Source organism: Petaurus breviceps, unplaced genomic scaffold (assembly GCF_028583685.1).
Source record: "Petaurus breviceps papuanus isolate PSGF00001 unplaced genomic scaffold, PetGlider_PUasm1.0 90895, whole genome shotgun sequence".
Lineage (NCBI taxonomy): Eukaryota > Metazoa > Chordata > Mammalia > Diprotodontia > Petauridae > Petaurus > Petaurus breviceps.
Genome location: NW_027187372.1, coordinates 32000351 through 32017176, shown reverse-complemented (window position 1 = coordinate 32017176; position 16826 = coordinate 32000351). Strand labels below are relative to the sequence as shown.

The following is a 16826-nucleotide window of genomic DNA, read 5'->3' as shown; positions in this document are numbered from 1 at the left end:
GTCCCCGACTAAAGGGGAGCTGGCTGTTCAGATGCTCTGAATCTTTAGAGCCTCCCAGCAGGTTAATAGTGGCTGAGCCCATCAGCAGTCTACTGAAACTATTCTCATCCAGGAACAATCCAAGAGATCCAAACCTGGGTTGAGAACCTGCAGAACTCATATCAGGAAGGTCAGAAACAGCTCTCTATCTCCAAATTAAACTACTTTGGAAGCATGGAAAGCTTACAGGCACAAGCCCCCCTCTAGCCAGAGCTGTGAAAGCAACAGGACATAAGAGGACCAAAGCTCAGACTAGTCATCCCCACACACCTCCACCCCATCCTCCCAAGAGTAGGGTCCAACACTAACATACATAAAGTACAAAGTCAAGAAATATACAGGAAGGGGTGGCCAGGTAGCACAGCGAGTAAGAGCACCGGCTCCAGTGTTGAGATAGACCTGGAGATCGATTCCCGGGCTCAGACACTTAGCAACCACCCAGAAACACCTGGCCGTGTAACCTTGAGCAAGTTACTTAACCCCAATTGCTTAGGGGCAGCCAGGTGGCTCAGCGAGTAAGAGCACTGGCTCCAGTGTTGGGACAACCTGGAGATGGAATCCCGGGCTCAGACACTCAGCACCACACCCAGAAATAACTGGCTGTGTAACCTTGAGCAAGTTACTTAACCCTGATTGCTCAATAAAAATATATATATATATATATATATATATATATACAGGAAGAACAAGCAAGAACCTCATTATAAAGAGCATTATGGTGACAAGGAAGCTCAAGACATAGAAGAATATGACTCAGAAAAAAATCTACAAGCAGTCTCAAAGAAAAATGCATCTTGTACACAAATCCAACATGAATTTCTAGAAGCAGTGGATCTAAAAATAATTTAAAAATGGGAAAAGAAACAAGAGCTAGGGAAGAAAGATAAGAAAATCAACTTGGAAAAAGAGGTTCAAAACCTTATTCAAGAAAATAACTCCTTTGAAATTAGAATTGGCCGAATGGAAGGTAATGACTCCATGAGACATCAAGAAAGAAAGTCAAAAGTCTGAAAAATAGAAGATGTGAAGTATCTCAACAAAAGCAACTAAGGTAGAAAGCAGATTGAGCAGAACTAACTTAACCATTAGACTGCTTTGAAAGCCATGAGCAAAAACAAACAAAAAGCATCTAGACATATTTCAAGAAAACTGTCCAGATAGTTTAGAAACAAAAGGCAAAGTAGAAATTGAAAGAATACACTGGTCCCCTCCTAAAAGAAATTCCAAAATAAAAACTCCCAGGAATATTATAGCCAAAATCCAGAGTTCCCAGGTCAAAAAACAAACAAAAAAAAATACAGCAAGTAGACATAAAGAATTCAACTACCAGGTTTTAGTAGCCACAATGATAAAGTTTCATAGAACTTGGAATGCATTATTACAGAAGACAGAGGATTTAGTTTTAGAACCAAGAATAAAAAATTTAACCAGCAAAACTGAGTATTACTATATATTATTATATACAGGAGGAAAAATGAACCTTTAACAAAACAAGCATTCCTAATGAAAGGACCAGAACTGAGTACACACAAACACAGGAGTGAATAGAAGCATAAAAAAGTGAACATGAATGAGCATTAATTAAGTAAAATTGCTTTAAATTCTTATATTGGAAGATGATGCATGTAGCTGCTCAGAATTCTGTCATCACTGGGGGTCCGTAGAGGAGGTCTAATTAAACAGTGATCCAGGCAGTGATTCTTTTTATTTTAATGATCTCAGAAGAAAAATGGATGGATTAGGGAAGAGGAACACATTGGGAGGACAGGGGAGGGAAAGAAGGAGTATGAAAAATTATCTCTTATAAATTGGGTATGCATAGAGTTTATGCAGCAAGGAGGAGTCAGGGTCCTGGGGGAAGGGAGCAGGTGACAATTAAACTTCACTCATCTGAACTGTTCCAAGGAGGAAAGAGTACATGTTCACACAGTTTGGTACAGATAAGACATCTTACCCAACAAGGAAATGGGGGGGGGGGGAGTTAAGGGAAAAGGGAGGAAGTAAGTGATTAAGGGAGTCATTAGTCTGAAGCAAAATAGATTCTAAAGAGGGGGTGGGGAGAAAGATGAGTATTTTCTTAGCAAAATAAAATGGTGGAATTTAAAGTTCTATGTGATCTTAAGAGATCAGTTAGCCCAGAGAGGTTGTGACTTTACCAGAGTCACACGGAAAATGACAGAACCAAGAATAAAACTTGGGTTTTTGATTCCAAATCTAGGTTTCTTTGCATTGCACTATGTTATTTTCATGTACTCCCTTTGAAGGGAGAGGGAAGAAGTGGGTCTATGTTTAAAACACCTTTCTCGCATTTTTATTATTTTACTGTTTTATTATTTTAGGTTGGTTTTTTCTTGGTCAGAAAATTATTTTACAATAGCATTTAGGTACATTTATGTTGTATGGCTTATGATGTTCCCTAAAAAAATATTTCTAAGGTATTTGGGGGGTAAGTGGATTATGTGCCCAGACAGGGAGTGGAAGTGATAACTGTTTATGTTTCTCCTGCCAATAAATTAAGGCAGATATATAGACCTGCCAGTAAATTAAGCTGTCTGACTAGTGTTGCTTATTTATCTTATTGATAAGAACTTCCCCTCTACCCCCAATGGATAGCCATAAAAGACATACTCATGGAAAATAATATTAGTTTAATAAACTCCCATTTTTACATTTCACTATGAAGTCACTCTCCAGTATTCACATTTACCCTTAGATTATGCCCATATGTGAACCCTTGCCTACATATACATAAGAAAATAAGAAATATGTACCCTTTAGAGGAATCATTTGCTCTTTTGGTGTTTGGAAACAGTATTTTTCATAAGGACTATAAAGGATTATATACTTAGTAAATAGATGACTTGCTAAAAATACTAGGAGCAAGAGGAGTCTGTTGCCCTCATTCTATAATAATTTAACCATCCAGAGTGAGACAGAAGCTTTTGTAGCTTTTTTTTTCTTTCTGAATTTAACAGACATAAAAATACCACTTTGCAGAGAACAAAAAATGAGAATTTTTTTTTATGTGAAACTTACATATAGTTTGTTTTTTAAATGTGTGTTAAAATATACTGGGTCAACTAAGAGTCCCAGTGGATAGAGCGCTGGTCATGGAGTCAGGAAGACTCCTTCCTGAGTTCAAATCTGGCCTCAGACACTTGTAGCTGTGTGACCCTGGGTAACTCACTTAAACCAGTTTGCCTCAATTTCCTATATCTATAAAATGAGTTGGAGAAGGAAGTAGTAACCACTCCAGTATCTCTGCCAAGAAAACCCCAAATGGGGTCACAGAGAGTCTTAACACAACTAAAAAAACAACTGAACAATAACAAATATACTACAAGGAATACCATACCACCCTGCAATATGTCCTCTTCTGCACATCTATCTGTTCTCATATATGTATGGGGAGGGGGGGGGCCTCTGTGAGGGGACAATCAAAGTGAAATGACTTGCCCAGGGTCACACAGCTAGAAAGTGTCTGAATCTGAATTTGGACACAGGGCTAATACTCTATCCACTGCATCACCTAGCTGTCCCTGCTCTCGTATGTGTATTTTTTAATGATTTTATTGATGTTCTTTTTTTTTGGTATCACTGTCATTCCATCCCACAATCCCCAACCCTCCCTGCAGTCCCCCACAAAGGCAAGTTTTGTAAAGCAAAACAAATTCACACGTCTGAAAATGTATGTGTGTGTATCTCTATCTCTCTTTATTTTTTTTTTATTCTTTACCTCTGACAAGAGGTGGGAGACATGCTTCATCGTCATCTATATGTTCTTTAGTAGTAAAAATGTCAAGCTCATAGCCCACCAGCACTCCTGAGTGCAGATTAAATTTAATCAAGAAATATTTAACAAAATAAGAAATACAATAGAATATAGATAATATTAATAGGTGATTTTCTAAGTTAATGTGTGTTCCACAGGGATTGTTACGAAAGGTTTCTGTTTGTTTCTGTTCTGTTCTATTTCTGTTTGAAGTTGACATCACTGTTCTGCAATTGTGATTTTGTTATTACTGCATTATCTTTTAAAGTTATTTTCCTTTATGTTATTGTGATGGTTTTTATTTATTGTTCAGCTGGTTCAAGCCACTTAATTCTTCATCAGTTTATAGCTCAGAAATTGAGAGCTGTAAGGAACCTTTGAGGTCATCCAGTCCAACTTCTCATTTTTCATGTGAAGAAATAAGGGCAGTAGAGGTTATGTGACTTGCTCAGGATCACACAGTCAGTGTTTGAGGTGGGATTTGAACACCTTCTCCCTGACTCTTTAAATCCTATGCTTTGTCCTCATACTGGGCTCCCTCTAGGTTCATATAAGTCTTTCCAGATTTCTCATGCTTTTCATTATTTCTTACAGAGCAGTAATATTTTATTGCATTAATATGCCATGTTTATCCATTCTCAATTAACAGATATCCATTTTATTTCTAGTTGTTAATGACAAAAAGTGATAGTCTTCAAGACTGTTCATGTCAGATTCCAGAGTATCTAGTCTTCCTTGAGTCATTCCTAACCTTTTCAGAGATTATTAACATGATTTTTTGTATCTACAGTGAGGACTCTGAAGAAAAAGATGTGAAGACCAAGAAGGATGATTCACACTCACCAGGTATTTATGTAGTTAGGTTTACTAGAAATATTATTTTTTCCCTTCTTCACTTAAAAAGCCACTCTCAAGAAGTATTCCCAGAGGGTACCTTCAATACTTTCATCAGAATTTCACTTGAAGTATTGTGTTATTTAGTTTGGGCTCTTCTTCTTAACCTAATAGAAACTTTTTGTGAAAGCTATTGTCATAAAAGATGTGAAGATTTTTCACCTCTTACCAGAGTTGAATGAGTTTTATTCCAACAAGGAATTTAACCATATTGTTTTCTTATTTACCTTTCCAGTGCTAGGCTTTCAAATGATGATACTCATTTTATCATTTTTACCACATGGACAAGGATTTGATGACTTCCCACGTGTCAGATACTTTTACTTTCTAAAAATTACTTTCACTTTGATTTTTGTCCAGGTGTAATTCTCATACTTATGAATGCAAAAGAAATTTCATTATCCTTTGGTTCTACCTATGATCTCTGTCCCCATGACATTCACTTGTGGCTTTATTGGAGACACCTCCCAACTGTACCACAAACCAAATTTTTAATTCTTTAACATTTTCTTGAGTGCCTAAAGGTTATGAGATGCTCTATCTCTGTTAGTATTAATAATGATTACCAGCTTGGTTGACTAAATTTTGTGTAACTGGTATCAGGGGATCCTTCATTCTCTTGGTAAAAAAAATTTGAGCATTAAAGGTGATAGACCTCACAGTTAATGATGATGGTATGGCTAGCAGATGCTCCCAAGAGACCCACCAAATTGGAAAAGAATAGGGGTGGCCAGGTGGTGCAGTGAATAGAGCACCAACCCTAGAGTCAGGAGGACCTGAGTTCAAATCTGGCCTCAGATACTTAACTAGCTGTGTGGTCTTAGGCTAGTCATTTAACCTCAATTGCCCTGTCTTCTCCTCTCCCCCCCCCCAAAAAAAAAAAGGCAAAAAAATAAACCCAAATTAGAAAAGAATAAACATGCTTCCAAATCTACGGAAATGGGTTGCAGGTGATCACCAATACAGGGATATCTGGCTCCATGTCCTAGAGCCAACAGCCAGTACGCTAGCCTAACTTAAGCAGGAATCTTTGGATGATTTTTAAATAAGTATGTTGCCAGTGGAAGGGACCTCTTTTATTTTTTGCTTTTTAATCAGTACAGCTGTACACTGCCAGATTTTTAATCTAAGTGAAAAGTTTAAAAGTTTTCCTTATACATATACAAAGTATATACTATATATGTGGTATATAAGATATAAATATTAAAAAAACATATTTCTCATTGATTGGTAGTTTGACATTTTATTATTTTAAGATCTAACAAATAAATAATAAAACTATAAATATATTAAACATTACTTAACATGAGAGGACACTACCCTTTTGTAGAGGCAGAATGTCCATTGGTGTTACATATTGCCCATGTTTTCAGACCTTGATCCATTGTACTGATTTTTCTTCCTCTTTTTTTCTTTTGTCTTTTAAAAATACTGTTTGTTGTGGGATAGCTCCCATATGGGAGTGATACGGGAGATAACTATAATAATCTAAGACATCAGTAAAATTTATTTTAAAAAACCTCTTAGCTTAATAAGTTGTCAGACTGGTAATAATGTATATTATTTACTTAATGTATATCACATTTAATGATTTTTAAAGCACTGGCAATAAGGGCTTATATGTTTATAGTATTTTTATATATGTTCTATTGACAAGGAAGGACAAATATTACCATACCTGTTTATAGATGAGAACTGAGTTTGAGTGGTTATAACTTCTTGGAGGTTAATTAGGTAGTAAACAACAAAACTAGGAGTTGAAATCAGATCTTTTAACTCCAATTCAAATGTTCTTTCTTGCTGCTTCTTAGAAGGAGGTCTATAAAAAAAAGTATATGCTCTCTTGCTTTCCTACTATTCTCACAAACATCTTTTTCTAACCTAAAATTCTCAGGTCTTTAAAATAGCTCGGTCTATTATGATTCAAAATTTTAGGAAAGACAAATGAGAGCCGTTTTTGGGAGTTCGTTTCCTTCAAGTTTACCCCTTTAATGTTGGTTTGCAACAAAAGTGTTAAACTCTACAAAACTACCATGCAAACTAGATTAAAATGTGATTGGGACATGTTTAACAATAAATGAAAGTATAATACCACATAAGTAATGTTGATATGTGGTTTTCTGAATCCATATTTGGCTAGCAGGGCCCCTGTTTTTATTTAAATTTGATACCATTGGTCTGTTGGTGTATACTTCATAGTATTTTATCTGGAGTGATAGTACTGTTTGAGCTCATTATTTTTAGAATTTTGGAATTTGGAGTTTTTGAATAATTGTCGTTAATACTTAGTGAGGATTTTCAGGTTTGACCTTTTTATTCAGTTAAGCTAAACGAATTAAATTTTGCGCGTATAAATTAAGTACTGCTGGTATGCTTATGCAACCAAACAGATTTGACCACACCCTTTTATCTAACAAGCTTATAGGCTAATCATTGTTACTTCTTATTTTATTCTTAGAATAAATTTTTTACCATGTTGGCTAAGAATATATTTCCTTCCTGAGTGAGCCACTGGAATCAAAGAATTTTGTGTCATTGTACTGTTGTGGCTTTAATGTTACAGAGGACAGTGAAGATGAAAAAGAAGATCACAAAAATGTTCGCCAACAGCGCCAGGCAGCATCCAAAGCAGCTTCCAAGCAGAGAGAGATGCTCATGGAAGACGTGGGCAGTGAAGAAGAACAAGAAGAGGAAGAAGAGGCACCATTCCAGGAGAGTAAGTGAAAGTGTAAAGGGAGTATCAGTTGTATGATGTCTATACCAAGACACCAGCTCCTCAAATAAAAGCCATGATGCTCCCTCCTAGAGCCCCAGGATCACCAAATGGAGATTTAGAGGTGTTTGGTGGCTTCCATTAGGGCTGTTTAGATACATGTCGATCCTCTTAAGAGATTGTACCTAGTCTTAGTCATAAGACTAGGACTGGCTCATAAAAATGTATGTCTTCTACTCTTAAAAATGCTCTTAAAGTAATAATTCCGCATAAGAATATGTTGATGATTTGTGGATTTGGGGTTCCCCCCCATTTAGTAAGTGTGTTATTAATAGCATATAGAAGTTTCATAAATCTCAGTTTGGGTAATCTTACATATTTCTTTTTTGCCATGTATTCTATAGTTAACTGATAGCAGCAACTTCTACTCGTGTTAGGTTTTATAAATCTTCTCTTCAAGTCAGTCATGACATGCACCTCATTGCATAACCATTTTACAGATGGGGCCAATGGCATCATCCAACAAGTCAGTTGTGCATATGGACTTCCAGGAATGTTTGACTCCCAAATTCCATGCTCTCTTAGACTGATAATCTCCCTTTGTTCACTTGGAGCAGTATATAAATTAAGCCACATTTTTCCTTTACCTCAGAAGATTCTGGCAGTGATGAAGACTTCCTAATGGAAGATGATGATGATAGTGATTATGGAAGTTCAAAAAAGAAAAACAAAAAGATTGTGAAGAAATCCAAGCCTGAAAGGAAAGAAAAGAAAATGCCCAAACCTAGGCTAAAGGCTACAGGTGAGCTCAGTATTGGGGAGGCCAACATGCTCTTTTTAAAAATCATCATTCAAGAACTAGTAAAACTTTCATCTGCAGAAATTCTCCATTAGGACTTGATATTGGGCTGGCTAACCTAAAAGGAATGCAAGAAATTCAAAAGGCTCATGGCTGTTATAAAAATGAGACTTGACTTAATGAGTGTCTAGTTCAGGAAAGGATATATATTAGGGAATAATAACTATAATCCTTCCAGGAATCTAAGGCATTTGCCTTTATTTTGTGGCACCCATAGGCTATAAACAAGAGTTAGGAATAACAATTATGTGAGGCTTTAAAATATCTGATTATAATTTCATCAGTAAACCTTTTAGAATTTAATTTTATTTGATTTTGATTTTGCTGATAAAATACCATCCCCTAAACCACTAGTAAAATTTTGAAATCATGAAAATGTGCAAACATCATAAAAATTAGAATGTTAACTACCTCCAAGCCTACATGGCTTTACCTTTTTTTTTTTTTTTTGGCCTTTTGGAGGGCAATTAGGGTTGAGTAACTTGCCCAAGGTTATACAGCTAGTTTTTTTGTGTGGGTGTTAAGTGTCTGAGGCCAGAACCAAAGTCAAATCAGTTCTGCTATAACACAACATATGCGTTCCCAGAAAGTACAGCATTATGCAAAATTGTGCAATAAAAGCCCATGGGGAAATAGGGTTAGGAGTATTGCTCAAAAAAGGTCTTCAGTGGGGACAGCTAGGTGGCGCAGTGAATAGAGCACCAGCCCTGGAGTCAGGAGGACCTGAGTTCAAATGTCGCCTCAGATACTTAACACTTACTACCATGTGACCTTGGGCAAGTCACTTAAACCCCAATTACCCTTCCTCCCCCCCAAAAAAATTTCATCAGTGACACATTAAAAAGCTAGGAACATAAAATCATACGTGTTAAATTGTAAAGAAATACATAAATTCTACACTAAATAGTGACATGTCCAAGGCCATGGGCTGGCCATCTTGTGCAAAGGTCAGAGACCATGTTAGAAAGTGTCCACCCAGGGGCAGCCAGGTGATGCAGTGAGTAAGAGCACCGGCTCCAGAGTCAGGATGATCTGGGATCGAATCCGAGCTCAGATACTTAGCACCACACCCAGAAATAACTGGCCGTGTAACCTTGAGCAAGTTACTTAACCCCAGTTGCTTAAAAAAAAGAGTGTCCACCCAGCTCCTCCTGCCCCTGGAGATAGATAGGGAATCTAGCACTTTACTTTAACAAAGACCACCTGAAGTTTGATGAGCAAGTGGGGATTGGGAGGGTTGTATCCTTGTGAGTGGAGTAGTTTTCTATTGCAACAAATGTGTAGCAATTTATTGTGACTGGTCTTGACTTTAGAAATTGAGGATCAGTTTTTCTCCCATCTTGGTTTTGGGAATGTTTAGTGGTCTTCTTTGGGAAATGCTGTGTAGAGTTTTTATATTTTTCCTTTCTGGGGGTAGCTAGTCCTCATGAAAGACTTGTTTTTGTTTTCAAGTCTGTTTCCTTCCCCAATTCTTCCTTCTTTTTCTTTCAGTGACACCAAGTCCAGTGAAAGGCAAAGGAAAAGTGGGCCGTCCCACAGCATCAAAGGCATCAAAGGAAAAGACTCCTTCCCCCAAAGAAGAGGATGAGGAGCCGGAAAGCCCCCCAGAAAAGAAAAAGTCTGCTAGCCCTCCACCAGAAAAGTCTGGGGATGAAGGGTCTGAAGATGAAGCCCAGTCTGGGGAAGATTAAAAATTGATGGTTTGGGGCGATTTTATTTAAAAAAAAAAAAAAGAGGGAAAAAAAAAAGAATCTACTTAGGGGTAGATCATGGTTTCGGCTATGGCTTGACTCATGGGCTTTGAATGCTTTCCCCCTTTCCGTCTCCTCCCCAACCCCCACTGGTGAGAGATAACAGCATCTTCTCCTCTTCCCCCCTCATTTTTTTTAGGAGAAAATTACCTTTGTTTATTGGCTACTCTCCCTCTCCCCAGTCTCCAGTAAAAGCCATGACAAAATATCCGATGAATTCGCCACCTAACTTTAAAAAAAGAAAAATGAAAGGGTTATTACAGGTGAAGCAAGAAGATTTGAGGCAAACCTTATTGGAATTTTAACTTTACTAAAAGTTATCAAGGTGAACAGGAATCCAGAAAACAATAAAGATTCCAAATGAAAATGGTCATTCCTTATTTTCCTGAATTAAAAAAAATAAAATCAGTCAGCAAAGACAAAAATGTGTATATTTAAAAAAAATTTTTTTTTAAAATCATGAATCTAAACTTTCATTGACTAGGCAGGAAGGTGATAAATATAAATACAACTTTAAATTTCCCATATTTCTAACCCCATTTGGGAACAACCAGGCCACATGACTTTTTGGTGTGGGTTTTTTGTTGTTATTGTTTTTGTTTTATTCTATTTCACTCCTGGTCATCTCAAGGAGAACAGGAACAATAAGAAATCCTTTTCTCCTGCTAAGGTCTTTAGGGAGTTAAATGATGCTCAGCCTAAAATCAGGGGAGTGAGTGCATCCAAATCTAAGTGACTTTGTTTCAGATCTGAATATCCATGTGTTTTTAAAGTAAATATGTATCTATTCTTTTTCTTGGAATAAATTTTACCGAGGAATTTAGATTTTAACAGCAAGATTGCTGCACCACATCAAAGTGGGTTTCTTCTCAAACTGACAAATGTTTAGGTTTTAAGCCAATAAAGAACCAGTTAATATGAAACTCAAATCACAGAGAGTTGGGCTTTTTCCTTTAAGAAGTGGAATTCTGTTATGGCATATCCATGTGCTCAGATCCCATGAGTCATGCTTTGGTTAATTCATAAGGCAATTTGGGAACAGAATGTTTTCCTATCCCACCCTCCTGTTTCTCCCCAGAAATGTGGTATGTATATCTGTGAACTTCCTGCTGCAGTATGGAACACAGACCCCTTCATGCCTATTCTAGGACATTGTTTCTCTTCCTCTACAGTTTATCTTCCTCCCATCCTGCCCCCGATGGGGGTTTACTACTTACTGCTGCTCCTGACTTGTTGGCCCTCTGTCTAGGTATTGATCAAATAAAGTTGAAGTTTTACGGGTTCATTAGAAGAGAAGGGGAGGACCCAACTCTGCATTCAGGAGGCATATTTGCAGTTAATTGTTATCTTCCAGGCCTTTGTGAAAGCCCCTGCACCTCCTTGAGCTTTGTTCCTTCAAGTCCTGGTGGAAATAAGGGGTAGGGATATGATACACTAGTAAATTTTGAAATGAAAGGAAAAACTGAACCTCCTTTTTTTCCTGGGATTTTCTCCCAAGTACCTTGCTTGCTGTTTTATATTTTTGTTTTGACCTTTGTAAGAATTTTCTCTTTTAGTCAATACCTTGCAAGTGTTCTCAGAACGAAGGCCTCACTTAACAAAGGAGGTGCTTTTAGGGTTTGGTTTTTAGCAGCTCATGCTCCAAGTAGTATATGGCCTCTTTGTGCATTTAAAAAGGACATGGAGTTTCTAGTGCAGAGCCAAACGTGTAGACATTAATGCTTTGTATGATGATTAAATTCATAGCTGTGGGCTTTATAATGAGGGTGATTAATTTGCATTCATGGGTTTCTGCAAGTTTCAGCCCCTTCATTTACACACACACACCCTCTCCCTTTTTTATATCATTTGTGTTACTACGGTAAAAGATATATCAGTGTTTCCATTGCAAACCTCTATTTTTAGGGGTTTATAACTTGGCTCTTCAACTTCATTCTGGGCTTCATTCCAGAAGTAGCTAATTCCTGCTCCCCTACACATACATCCATGTGCCCTCTGTTCCATTAATGAAGTGAAAATGAGTTCATGTATTCTCAGTATTTGTGATTTTTCTTAAATTTTACTTCTTTAAGCTGGGGGTTTGGTGCTGGGGTGAAGAATTTCCTAAATCAGAGCTTACATCAAAACGATTTGTGATATTGTAACCTGTTTTTTTTTTTTAATATATTCTCCATAAACATCTCTGGTCATTGTATGACTGTCATCCACTTGTACATGAGAATTATCCTTTAGGTTGCTTTTGTGCATTCAGGTTGGGTTTTTTTGTTGGGGGTTCTTTTATAAAACAGTTTAATTCTTAGACTGGAAAAGCTGAAATTGTTATATGCATTTCTGATAGACTGGAAAAAAATACCTATATTTCCTGATGGAGTAGCTATACTCTAAAAGTCATGTTTTCACCATGGAAATGTTGAGCTGTCTTTTTTAATTTTATCAGACTTGAGTCATTCCCTTAAATTCTCTACCCATTTAATGGAATAGTTACAATTCAAACTGGAAACCTAGGTGCTTAGTGTTGAGGTGTACTTAATACTGTAACCTTGGCTTAAGGAAGTATGTGTAGTTGACCATAGTCATTAGTGTTTGCTGTATTGGTTGGCTGTGTCCATGGTTATAGGTAGGGGTGGGTGGGGGTGCGTGTGAGTGTGTGTGTGTGTGTGTGTGTGTGTATGTGTGTGTGTGTGTGTGTACACATACACATAGAGTCCACTGTCTTTTTAACTTGCAGCACTTGAAAGGTGGGTGGTTATTTAAACATGAATGTGCTGGTATGTATCATCCCCTGAACACTGTTTTCTGACTAGTGTGGGTTTAGCTTTGAAACAAGTCTACCTTCCATGTTTTTCAGCTGCCCATTCTGACACTGTAGGTTATCCTTAACATGCTGGAAATGATGCTGTGTTTGATGGTTTATCCAGTTAAAATTGTGAAACCAGTCTAGATGTGTGCCACCTTCCCTCCCCAGAAGGTATGGGATTGAACCTAGGGAGTGAATTTGATAACAGAAACAGTATATTTTACTTTACTTTCTAAAACATCGTCCTCTGTATCTTTTCCTGATAACTTTAATTCCAAGAAGGAAAGTTTTTGATCTTACCCCATTTAGGGGAGGTATAAGATTGTTTATAAGGGCTGTTTTAATCTCAAGGAGTAAGTTTGTATTGATTCCCATGAAGAAGCTTTGATGGCCAACAATTTTTTCACACATGTAGTTGCTGCTTCCAAGCTCAACCCTCATGTAGCAGCTTATTCTTGTGAATAGTTTGCCTTCCTGTGGGTTTCCTTTATTGATGTTTGCATGTAAATATTCAATACAAAGTTGAATTTTGAGCTCCTAGACAGATAAAAAGTCTTTGATACTGCTTACAGACCTGAACAACTATGGCTGAACATATGACACTGAAAGATTTTTAATGGCTTTTCTTGATTTTACTTCTTAAGAAACATTAAAGTAACAAAGATAAATTTTAGAACACTCTGGTTTTTCTATTTTTTTTTTTTAAACAAGCTTCAACTTAGTCAGGTTTTAGGGTGTTTGGAGGGCCAGAACAGAATTTAGCATGGGGGAACTTTTGGGAAAGCTTTTTAAAATGATCATATGCTTGAGCAGATTATCTCATGTTAGAGGTGTGGGAGAGGAAAATGACTTCTTTTTACTGTGTGTGTCTGTTGTAATAAGGAGTGAATGTAAGGCTGAATTATTCTTTTTGAGCATGCTCAGTGGCTGCATTAAAAAAAAAAACTTACAGTTTGGGAAAACATGAGAAACCCAGGTTCTGTTTTTTGTGTTGTTTTCTCGATATTTCATACATATATACATACATACATACATATGAATGATGAAATGAGCAAGATAATAGTCATTCACAAAGGGACAGAGAAAGATACTACAACTTGCTAGTTACTTCAAAACTAGAGAAAATTACTTCACCTTGTCATTCTGATTGTGGGGTGTGAAACTTTTTCATAGTATTAACGAAAATTGGGTTTGGGTTTTTTTTTTTTTTTGAGGAAAAATTATTAGAACCACTTACAGTTTGGGTCCTAAAAGAGGAAAATATATATACTTTCAGATTCTGCAGAGAAAATAAAAACCATTTCTCATTCTCTTTGTTGGAGATGTGTAGAGGGATGGCAGTTGCCTTGGAATGGACTTTCTACCACCAAGATTCTTTCAGAATCCTAAACCCACAAATTAAAACTTGATTTTTTTTTTCCCTGAAAGTATAGTTACAAAGTTCACTGTGTTGCTGACTTTGTATATCCAACCACTATTGGAGAAAGCCTCTAATGCAGCCCACCACAATGCCAGTGCAATGACCTAAATGGTGACATCTATCTGAGCATGCTCTGTGTGACAGGTGTAAAGCCACCATTGTGCATATGCTTTGTATATCAGGGTGAGGGGAGGGTTTTCTAGATTTGGGTGGGAAAGGGTTGGGGATGGGAATAGAATTAGGGGCTTTTGGTTCCTTTTTTCCTTTTTTTGGTGGGGTGGGGGGAAATACTCAGCTTATGCCACAAATAACATGTATAGAATCCCCAAAAGTATTTTGTGTGAGTGGGAGTGTGTTTGTGTCTGACAGTTTAAGACTGTCTGTCTTCTGGAAATTTGTGAATTTTACTTTTTTCCCTCTGCAGAATCAATTGTTTTTTAAAAATGTAAATAAGAGCACTACTTTGTTTACCATAAGCATGTCTTCACAACAAACCCTCCATATCCTACTCCAAAGGGTTATTTTTGGTGTGTTTTTTTTTGTTTGTTTTAATTCACAATAAGCAGTAACCCTTGAATGGCACCCAGGTTAGCCAAACATAGCTCAATGATTTGCAGGTAATATTTGTCTTGAATATTTGTCATCCTATTTGAGGCTTTCACATAACCAGCCCTAAGGACACCCCCCAAAACCATTCTTCACCAGTTCCTCGTCTTTTTCCATCTAATGAAGAGGAGAAGGGATAGAAGAGATCTTCTGTCCGTGGCCTGAGACTATAACATCCTTTCCCAAATTTCCCACATTTGGCAGCATTGCTGGAAATCTGGTCAAACACTAGAGGGTTGGGCACTCTTGCAATACCTTGACAATGCTGACGCCTGCAGCATGGTACAAAGGAAGTTAAGTTTGAATGTAACTGCTTTATTTAAAAAGATTTAAAATTTTAAATAAAACAGGGTTGAAGTGAACATGATTTTGTTGACCATGTTCGTGAATTATAGATACAACATGCATTGGTAGGATTGTGTGATGGTCTTTTGTGATACTTAATTTTACATATTCCAGTCTCTGTATGTACCTGCATAGAAAAAAGAAAAACAATTCTGCTTTGCTTTTATTGAAGGGGTTTCCAGGACCGTGTACCTGCTCCTGAGCTCTGTTTTAAGTATGTGTATCCTTTGCTTGTATTTTGTATTAAAAAGAAAAAGACTAAAACAAAAAAGAACCCCTTAATTGTTGAGCATGTTGGCATTGTTGCCCCCCCCTTTTTTTCTCTTTTTGGAATATATGAAGCAAGTTATTCTTTTTCTGTATCTTTTTTTTTCTTTTGTAAACTTTTTGTTTTGTTTTGTTTAAAAATGGCTTTATAAAAGGGCTTTTATAACCCAGATATGCGCCTCCGTGTACTTCTTCTCATGCTCTCAGGTAGTTTGTGGTGACTTGCTTTTGATATGCTGCAGCAGGTAACTTTGGCATTCCAAAAATATTTCTAATTAAGACCTAGCTTTGGAAAACAAATGTGTTCCCTAAGTAATCCTTTATAAACATATAGCAACCTCCTCTGTCATTGGCAAGTAAGAGAAGCATGTCTTGTCTCAAAATGAGGAATTTATGCTTTCTGATAATCAATTGGACAGATGGCTATTTAACTTTTCTAGAGTTAATTTAGGGGGATTTGATGACACCAAGAATCCTGAGGCAGTGAATATGATGTATTAAAAAAAAAAAAAGTACTGTATAGTCAGTAGAATTGGGTTCAAACCCCAACTTAACTAACAATTTGTCCTTGAGTAAGGAAATCACTTTCACCTTCCTCATGTCAGTTTTGTATGGTAAAACCAATGAGTTGGTCTAGACAATTCCTAGGGTGCCTTTCGGTTTTCATGCTCTAGGATTCTTTTTTTCTGAGGAGAATTTTCTCCCTGCCTTCCATTTGCATGTTTGAAATAATGCTTGGTTCAGTGCTGAGTATACAAATTAATATGCAAATTGATAAGACTTTTGGTTTCTTCATATAATTTACATATGCTCACATGGAATTTACTTGATCTTCAGGTAGCTTTAAAATTAAAATGCTGTTTCTTTAAGATTTAACTGATTTTCCCCTCCTGCTTCGCTGTTGTAGCCCATGAACCATTTGGTTCTTATGCTATAAATGTGTAATACTGAGATGGCTATTTGTACAGAGCTTTAAAGTTTATGTAGCGCTTTATACTCAACCCCATGAGTTCGGTGCTATTACAATCCCCACTTCACAGTGAGAAAGGGGACACAGAGAGGAACCTACCCAGTTGTCACATGGCTACTAAGTGTCTGACAAAGGATTGAAACTCGTGTCCTAACTGACTCAGACGTCCCATAGTTCATCGTTTATCCAGTGTTCTGGATGTGGGGGGTGGAGTGAGGGGAGGAAGAGATGAAGCTTATTAGAAATCTAACTAGGTTTGTTAGAATAGAGAGCATGACAGTGTTTGGTTTAATAGAATTGTTAATTGGTTCTGATTTAATCTTGGTCTACTTTAGTTTGTTTTGTTTTGGGTTTTTTTTTTTTTTTTTGCCATATGAATGAGTGTTGTGCTTC

At 37.0% G+C, this 16826-nt stretch overlaps 1 protein-coding gene across 3 annotated transcripts in view; it reads left to right on the top strand.

Moving 5' to 3' along the window:
- LOC138151173 (nuclear ubiquitous casein and cyclin-dependent kinase substrate 1) overlaps positions 1 to 15635 on the top strand; it is a 77678-nt gene extending 62043 nt beyond the window's left edge. For 2 of the 3 annotated variants that reach the window (XM_069074691.1, XM_069074693.1), the window contains 4 exons: positions 4602 to 4657; positions 7269 to 7421; positions 8071 to 8220; positions 9769 to 15635. In XM_069074691.1, coding sequence (XP_068930792.1) covers positions 4602 to 4657; positions 7269 to 7421; positions 8071 to 8220; positions 9769 to 9968 — 559 coding nt within the window. In that variant the 3' untranslated portion in view covers positions 9969 to 15635. The remainder of the gene's footprint in view (positions 1 to 4601; positions 4658 to 7268; positions 7422 to 8070; positions 8221 to 9768) is intronic. The other variant, XM_069074692.1, reaches the window with a different exon arrangement.
- Positions 15636 to 16826: the final 1191 nt, after the last annotated feature.